The sequence below is a fragment of the Sphaeroforma arctica genome (genome assembly GCF_001186125.1).
Source record: "Sphaeroforma arctica JP610 unplaced genomic scaffold supercont1.644, whole genome shotgun sequence".
Lineage (NCBI taxonomy): Eukaryota > Ichthyosporea > Ichthyophonida > Sphaeroforma > Sphaeroforma arctica.
In genome coordinates this window covers 7,002-16,878 of record NW_014039914.1, presented here as the reverse complement: position 1 = coordinate 16,878, position 9,877 = coordinate 7,002, and the positions used below count along the sequence as shown (strand labels likewise).

Genomic DNA, 9,877 nt, shown 5'->3' with positions numbered 1-9,877 from the left:
TGGCCAACCCAAGCGGTTGAACACTAGCACAAACACCTTGAGTATAAAACCAAAGGTGAGGTTGTAAATAAAGATACACAATTACGCTTTATTCAAAGACTACCATCTTACACTCTAACATGAATATCATATGCAATGCATTTGATCATACACAACAATATCCAACACAATACACACACACGACCGCGCACACGCCGAATTGACACAATTCCTACAGAGAATAATAAATCAGATCAATACTATGGACTGCATAGCTATACAAAAAGCAGTTCAGTTCCTATTAAAAGATCAGACTTCTACAGCACTTCCTTAATGTACACGTATATATCTCCATGGCATGTGTAAAAGCCGGGCCTCTACATTAGAATCTTGTAATATAAACGTACTCTTAATAGTACGTAAAACGTACCCTTAAAAGTGCATAAACTCAGTTTTCCTTAAATGGTTGTTAACGGTTTTATTAATTAATACCTTTTCCATTTTACATATCAGATATTTGGACAAGGCCATTAAAAGGCCCCAGTAAAAACCAAATATAAAATTTGTCTAGTTCTATTAATAGAACTATATTTACCTTCCAAAGCTATTTATATCTGAATACTTCGGTAGCGAGATGGCTCAACCGAACATAGGTTTCTAAGGACTATTAGCGTTGCTTAGTTTATCCTCCGTTCAGCCAACCAGATGTGCCAGTCTGATGAAGGCTAAGTCGGTAATTCTTGATAAGTGGCAAGTTATTGGTTAATGCAATAACTATGGACATCAAGTCTTTTTCTTTTCTTTTCTTTTTTTCTAAAGATAGGATTTTATGAGTCTCTCGGATTCGCCCCAACGAAACATACCATAGCTTCTAATAGAGCGACAACGAAACACTAAATAAAATACCTTCGGCGAAAACAGTACTGAGAGGATTATATATAGGCAACGTCTCAGCCTCACAATCCCTCAGAGTATTGCTGTTTTCACGAGGCATACCTAACTTTACTGGAAGACTCATTTCGTTTATTTACTGTTAATTTTTGATATACTTAGACTTAACCTAAGCGTTTATTTACTCTAAGGCGTTAATATCGCCTTGATAGACCGAAACTTACACGTGTAAGTAAATGGTTATATCAGAAAACACATGCCAACTTAGACACCGCTTAGACAGTAGGTAGTGACACCTTACAAGCTAATCAAAACACACACATTGAATCTGAACAATCTTCCATCTGCCACATGAACACACACGAATGTGTAGATAGTGGAAATGAAGCATTTGATGCTCCATCCGATGGTATATGAGAGACTACAGGTCTCAGGCCAGATTTTACAGCAAGAAATCATCTTTGACTTATGGAAGTCATCAGAGGTAGCTCACTCCTGAGAGCTAAGTCATCAGAGTTAGCTCACTCCCGAGAGCTAATCAAGTTGCTTAAAATACTCCCCAAGAGTTAAGTTATTACTTAACCGACTTCCGAGAGCAGATGAAGTTTCTCAACCGATTCCCGAGAGTGGATTAAGTCTGTCAACCGCAACATTCTAAAAATACCTGCGGTTCTATGTGAGTCGCAACCTATGCGGAAAGGCATCATGTGATCAGCGTGAGATTTAGTTGCAGAGAAGTTGAAATAGAAAAGCATCGAAGTGTTAAAGTGTTCTGCATAAGGTTTCTCATACTGATCATATGAGTTTTTACCCTGGCCAGCTCAAGCGGCTGAACACTAGAACAAACACCTTAGGTATAAAACCAAAGGAGAGGTCATAAATAAATACTTACATTTGCACTTAATTTAAAGTCTACTACATTGCACTCTAACAGTGTGAATGGCAATCACATGCAAGATAACAGTAATATTGAAATGCTCGTCAATCCCAATCTCAGCACTATATTCTACTCAATGCTATATCACAGAGATGATTTAGACGGCATTGTTCATACCGGGTCAGTTACGTCTGAGCAAATAGTAAACGAAGAAACGGATTCCATATCTGAACCCATGAACTATGATGCAGAGAATAGCATGGATATTGACGAAGAAGAGATCAATCAACTTATGTGACCAAAAAGATTGCAGCATCACAAATCGATCACTACTAAAAATCGAATTGCACAGGCTGCGTTGACGGAAGATGCAACATTCTCCAACATCTCTGGTTCTAGGAAAATGAACGGCTTCTTCCACTTCCAAAGTGCACACCCTCTTCACGGCCAGTATTGTGTTTATTATAGATCGGAATTCTCTGTTCCAATGTTAACAGGGGCACCTTCGCCAACAATACCTAGAGCATACTTTGAAATTGGAGGCAACAAATCCCAGGCCAATAATTTGCAAGGTACGTGTTAACTCTGCGCTGGCCCTGGGATATACATTCTGGTGTACCACCCTATACCCTTGATGTTGATGGATTAGATCACTATTTAGCTGATGTACAAAATCCTCGCAACAACACTTCTTCATCCAGAACAAGGTTAAATTGGATTTCCATGTTAGGCCGTGGCACATGGGTCACTACACACAATCGTGATCTCTTGAATAAATTTCGGAAGCGGGGCGTCATCCCATGGTCAAAATCAGAGAGAACCCCCAATATGATATAAAGTATTGGATCATAACTACACGGGGAGCATACGTGCATCAGTAACTGACAATATCCACAATATAGAAGATCAAATCAAATACGGAGTTACAACTCAACGGATGAGGTGGACAACAAATTCATAGAGTATTTTGACGGATATAAACAAGTTCGAGTGTGTTCTGGATAACTCCACTGAACCTTTTTTAAATCCCACAGCAGGTCTACAGTCTTTTGATCAATACATGGCGGAAGACTGTAAGTTAGCCCTGAGAGATTTACCTGAGACTAGTATATATAGTGCGAAATATGATGTCGTCGCGCCAACCGCCAAACCTTTTAACGAACAAGAACCTAAGCGAATCTACAATACCTATACGCGTTCTACTTAGATGAGGACTTCATAACACCCGATATACGCCTTGATAATCAGCAAAGCCAAATGGCAACTAAATTACTTAAATTTATCAGATATTCAGATGTGCAGGACATATACTCTTGGCTTCACCCTCATGAAGATAACCCACATAGAACTCCTCAGCAACAAGTTATATGGATTCAAGGAGGGGCTGGAGTGGGTAAGGCATGGTCTGTCAATACTGTGAAATAAAAACTCAAACACTTGCACGTGATCCGCTTCAGCGCATTTACAGGAGTTGCATCCATTTTACTTCCTGACGGTGAAACTCTGACTAGTTTGATTTCTCTATCCAATCGCAAAGATACATACCATCCTCTTAAAACCGATGTTCGTTTGAGACTGCGGCAGAAGCTCGGACGTGTATTATAAATGTACTACGTAAATAAAAGACTGCAAGAGATTTTTTAAAATGATGCAGACTTATTCGGTAATATAAGTGTTGTATTGATGGGAGATCTCAAACAGCTTCCTCCCTGTAAACAACAATCCCTTCACCAGACCACGCTAAGATGTTGCACACACATGAGCGATGTGGCAGCTAAGAATATAGTACAACAATTCACCGTCTATCAGTTCACAACTCAACATAGAGCACACGATACAGCACATGTTAATCTCCTGCAACAATTCGAACCACAAAACAAGATGATATCTGATAGTTTCTCTCATTTTCAAACCTTAAATTCACGTATGCTACGCAATGATCCAAAACGTTGGCTGACAGCCCCATATGCTGAATTAGTCAATATTGAACGTAGAGCTGTTAATCAGCTTAGACATGTGCACCACAGTAGAGCTACTGAATTTCTTCTGCACAAATTCAAACGACAATTAAGGGGAGGCCTCAACTATAATTCACAGCTTTGTAAAGATACACACGCTTATTTTCCAGAATTGTACCAATACCTTATCAAGTTTTTACCAATAAAATTGCATAATAACATATGTGTACAATATGTATGTGCATATTTTGTTATGTTATATCCGAATCGACCTACAATCGTGTTGTCGAGCCGGTAATGCTCAATGATTTCCCCATCAATACAATATTCTATTTCGATTCGAGCCAAGAACAATCCAGCTCGGGTCAGTATTCTCAATACACACATCTTCAGCCTATTCACCAAGTGTGTCCCAGGTTTGCTAAAAAGGAGCCTCGACATTCCCAAATGCAATGGAAAGCTGTTTGCTTAACCGATGGACAAAGCAACAAAATTCATAAGAAAGTTCTGTAAATAAAGATAGCACTGATGATCCTGTGCATTTGATTTGGTTCAAAATTTATCAGCTACCACAATATGTACGAGCGTGCGTGCCAAAGCATCCTATCGTATCCTAAATTTCGGTAATTATGCTTTGTTCAGGGGTAGATTTAAACGAACCCACGACCGTCTTTTTGAAGAAACTATGCTTTACTGCTCTTTGAACTGTAAACAATGTGTACTATGGATAGTATCTGACTACGAAGAGCTAGCATGTGACCATATTCAGCACACCAAAATTTATTAAGTCGATGAGTAAGCGAATCCAACTACCATTATGACGAAGTTTATAAGTACTTATTTTCCGAAAACAACCCAGCAAATTTATGGTTTGCTATTGATAGGTGAAGTTATATATATTGAGACAATCGAGCCTCTTCGTATTTTCTACATATATCAGACCAAGCAGACACAATGGGTTATTGAAAGGAGTCCACAGATGAAAGCGACGATGAAAACGATTTCTGCGTCGCCGGCGAACGCGTAGGGTACAAACAGTAATTCCAGTGTATCTATAGTGAAAAGAATTGCCTCCACATCTTGGATTAGTAGCACCAGCAACGCTCCCAAAGTGAACAAGGGACTTAAGACCTCCAAGTCAACGTCAACCCCTTGAAAATGTCCCTCTAATTTGTTTTAAGCCGTGTTGTACAGAAAAAAAATAAAGCAAAAAATTTGCAATCATTATTTCAAATAATAAAACAGTATAAAATAATATAGGAACACAGTTTAAGGATTATTGAAGCAAACTAAACATATCATATATGAATAGATTGTAGAACAAATCCTGAGGATGTATTTGACGATTGTATATTGAGTCTAATGCGGCGCGACCGTTGTCGGTAATATTTTGATGCGACACAACTGCACCAAATCGACTTTGAATGAAATTGTTTGAATTGAGGACTAAAATGGTCTCGCTTCTGAAAACGAGTCGCCATCCTGGGCAGATGCAAGCTCTAAAGACACGAAATTGACAGAAGTTTCCATTGGAGCAGTGCGCCAAGAACTTCTCACTGATATGTCACTTGATGTCATCTACGTAAAATTGGAGCGATCAGAAGTTCAAATTTTCGTGGATTGAAGTCAAATACGATATGATCATTGTTAGGTAGAGAGTAATGCGACGCGGTCATTTTTTTTACGAGCGATACAATCTTTGTCAGCTGAATAGAAAAGGGTTGAGATGATGTTCATTATTTATTTTTTCCTTTTTTTAAAAGAAGGTATCACTATCCCAACGAATATGAAGCCTGATGTACATGTAGACATATAAAACTTTATCCAAGTTGAAATGAATAATATTATCCCTATCAGTATCAGATACACTTAAAATAGGTAAGAATATAAGCAACTGTAGATAATAAGAAGTTTCACGACTCAAAGGTGAAACTGTCAGTGTGGAGTTTATTTTTATTTTTGCAGTGCGCCAAGATGTTCGTAACGTTATGACGATTGATATGGTTATCTGTATCATACGCACCATCCAAAAATCCCAAAACAAGTATTCCGCCATAGCCTATATAGGAGAATGTACAGAATCAGAGGTCTGAATGTTTGTAAATAAAAGTATACTGCGATATTTATAACTTCAGACAAAGACTAGTGCTACGCGGTCAGTGCTAAATTTATTCCACATAGAATAGGTAATAGTGTTGGAAAAACGTTTATCGCCTTTTTCTCCCTTTTAATGGACCACACCTACCAGAAAGATACACGTGAATTATTTTTTTTGAACAATTTTAGACAACAGCAAGTATCACGACGCAATGGTTGGCTGGAGTGTCCAATCGCAGCTGTGCATAACACCGATGATTCACATTCTCTGACTAATCGATTGCAGTAGATGAATATCAATCGGCTGACCCAATTAACCAATGTTGTAGTTCGTTAATTGATTGATTTCTAATTATTGTATTTCTTTGTTTTAAATATGTGCCTACTAACGACTATCCGGCAGATTTGCTAACCAAACTTCTGCCACGTCCTATAAAACATGAATAATTTTCTACCATGTTGATGACGAAAATATAGGTTCGGAAAACCTGTCTAAGGGCTTGGGATACCAAACTGAGTTTAGAATCGCAAACAAAAACTATTTTTCAAAACAAACAATACGTTATATTTATTAGCAACATAAATATAATAGAGTCAGTTCCTCTGACAAAGAGCCTTTAGTGCTTATCGAAGCTGTTTGATTTTTAGACATAGCCTACTAAGGATAATATTGTTTATTTCAAAAATGGCAAGTATGTATGATACAATGTATGAACATATGGTATGGCTCTCATAGTCGCTGTAGTGGTTCAGGAAAGATTGATGGGAAGAAGTGGTCAGTAAATTCCCGTTTGAAGCTTGGGCCAAGTGAGTCGACAATGGAAGATATGTGCTGAGTCGATTCGGGCCGTTGTTGACAAAATACTGTTACTATCGAATGTTCCATATATTCGCTTGCTGACCTACTAAGTAGAGTATCTACTTCTGTGGTACGGATCGGGTCTGCGCCGTGTAGTGCCGCGGAATGGGTTAGTGCAGAGTACGAAATGCCGAGAAGAACCAGGTTATCCGTCATAATCCGGTCGAGAAGCGAGGATGGGGGTAAGCCAATGCCGCACCAGACCACGGATGAATTCAGTATGTGTTGACTGGCCTGGATCGGAAGTATCATAGTCGGAACCAACAAGCGCGATGATTTGGTTTGAACCGATATGGGGAACATCTGTTGATGTGTCAGGGACGGGTGAGGGTACGGTGGTTCTTCAACATGCTGGAGAAAAGATCCAAGGTGTTCGTGGAGGGTCCAGATACCGTGGAAGTCGTGGCACTCCTGTAATTGCTGAAGGAGGTCAGGGCCAATGGGCGGCAGTTTCGGGCCTACCAGGATGCGCCGAATCAGTTGTTGGATGCAGGTAAAGTGGCTGGTAGTGAACTTGTGGCTACCGGGGCAGACAGGGCAGAGACAGCCGTCGGTGCGGTAGTCGAGCAATGTGAACATGTACGTATTCGTTACAATCATAGCACAGAGCCGGATTGGTGTAGACTCGAAGCAGCGATTGAAGCTGTCGTGTCTGGCTGTGTCTCGGTTTGAGGTTGGCGGTTTACCCATAACCAGTTGGTAGTAGTATTGGCGCCGGGCCATTGCCGCGATCTCTTTGTTGGACCAACGTTTTGTTGAGTTCTTCCTGATGTCGTCACAGCGTTGGCGGAGGGCTACATGGTCGGGTGTACGCCCGCCCGTGGTTTTGTGTACAGTTTTCAGGTGAGCATAGATACTGTACGGGAAGCGCAGTGATGGTTTATCGTGGGCCCAGGCGGGTTGCGTCAGAGGGGTAAGTGGATGTGCCTACTAGGCGACGTTTTATTCGTGGTCGACCCATAAAAAAGATTTTTTTCGGGCATATATATAAATGAATAAGAGGCGTTATTTATAATTTCTTGTTTAAAAAACAAAACAACAGATAACCAAATAAAACTAAAACATCATAAAGACCTTTTAATAATTTATTGCCATTTTTGAAATAAATAATATTATCCCTATTAATAAACTGATTACGTTAAGAACTACATCTACGACATCCACACTGACGCCACCTGTCATAGTCACGATCGATTTTGTTGTGGTTTCTAGATATTGAACTTGCGATCAGCAAAACTGTACATAGCGCTAACAGAATGAACTTAAGTGTATCTATCTGACGCACCAGTGTTGTCGAGGTCTACTTTTATAGCTGATTTTGAAACAAGTTGTCGTACAATTACTGTCATTTTAACAATAGTATGGGTTACGAGCAACTTGTTCGACAACCAATGGAGTCATAACATCGTCGGCTTTTTTTTCATGGGTACTTCTATATGCTGGTGTTACCGTGTGGTATATATTAAGCTGTAAACTCAAAAGTATGGTACCGGGTTTGCAAGAAGTAGTGTCTACTCCACAGTTTCTGTTGATTTTCTTCAGATGATGTTGTGTGTGTGCGGATATCTGCAGAAATAGATGTTGCCGGCCAGAAGTTCCCCTTATATTCTACTTTCAAAACCGTATGGTTTGCCAGTACACTGACTACAGCACATAGAAATTGTGTTTGGTGACGTTGCGTGAGCGGAGTGTGTGGCCAATAGTAGTTGGTGCTGTATTCAAACCATGATGGGGTTGATCAGTTGGCCAAGAATGGTTGCACGACCGAAAAGTGTTGATGAGGTGGTATTTATTTGTATTTATATCGAGATGCCGCTTATCAGCTGAATCTATAAATAACTCCGTGTTTGAATTTTGGAAAGCCAGAATTCAATAGAATTCTAAATATGTGGTGAAAGCTTTGGAGCTTTGGAAGGCACATTCCCGTTCTAAATTTTCAAATTTAGGGATTGATAATATCTCAGATCTCAATTTCTTTGTGGCGCTAAAAGTCCCGAAAATGGAAAAGTCGCAAACATCGCAAAAAATCCCAAGAATCATTTTATCATATTTATTCAGCTCTCCATCTACAAAGCTAGTTGAATACACACCTTATAGTACATTCCATGCACACACCCTTTATCATCTCCGTTGTATCATCCCATCCACATACATAGACACGAGCTGATAATTGCTGTTCCTTGCGGATGTGATAGATCAAGGCCATCGCGCTTGTATGTGATTAACGAATGTTTGAAGACCAGCATACCCGCTCCCTGAATGAGCAGAGGATAGTGATGCATTCGCTCTAACACTAAAGTGTTACACGGTTTGCTCGGTCCGGTCTAGATAAAGTTATACAACGCCAATCTCAACTGAATAATAACTGAGAAGTGCACGTTTAGCACCGTTGTTTCCGATGACCTCACCACTCAAAAAATCCAGCGAGATCAATGCCGTGGAGAATGTTGGTAGTTTTAAAGACACGCCCCTGGCCGATGCGCCACACAAAGTGCACACACAGGCATCAAGCACGCCCGTATCTACAGTAGTAGCGAATTGCGGTGCAGAAGATACAGTGGTTACTCCAACAGACGCCAGGTTAAGAAATAGACCGGAAATGATCAAGAACGAGGCAATAGGTAAACCAAGTAATTCAAACAGCTCCGCACCACGCCCTGCCGGCTATAGTAGTGGCTATGATACAGATGTGGGCCAGTCCGAGGGTTTAAATACGGCTAGCACGAACAGTGCCGCATCACTGAGGAGTGATGGTTTGGTGAAAATGACGAGCTCGGGCATGTTTGTCGACGAGTTGTTTAAAAAAGCAGATGCTGACGGTCGACTAACCTCGTATGTTTGGTATATTTGTGCAGGGAACCAATGAGAGACACACGCTTTTTGAATATGTATGGGGGCCTGAACGCGTTGTTAAGTGACTTGAGTCACAACCAAAGTTGCGCTAGTACATACACAGAAATGTCCATTCTAGTAGTTCACGACATGTGGTTCGTAAGCGTGTTCCGCCTTAGCGCCATTTGTATGAATCGCATATCGCTGTGTTTGCAAGTTCGCGAGTTTTACAAGACTGAATGCCATTGAGGGATCTGCACAGTTCAGCGTGTTTTTCCAATTACATTATACTATCGTCAGCAGTTTTCAGTTCAAGAACAGACAGATTTTCAACAATAGATATACATATTCATGTTTATATATATATATATAGATATATATATA

The 9,877-nt window shown here is 40.1% G+C and overlaps 1 protein-coding gene across 1 annotated transcript; it reads left to right on the top strand.

Moving 5' to 3' along the window:
• Positions 1 to 9,059: 9,059 nt before the first annotated feature.
• Positions 9,060 to 9,527, top strand: SARC_07805 (hypothetical protein; the record flags this gene model as incomplete). Its single annotated transcript, XM_014298243.1, has 1 exon — positions 9,060 to 9,527. One exon carries the CDS (start codon positions 9,060 to 9,062, stop codon positions 9,525 to 9,527), a length of 468 nt encoding a protein of 155 aa, XP_014153718.1.
• Positions 9,528 to 9,877: the final 350 nt, after the last annotated feature.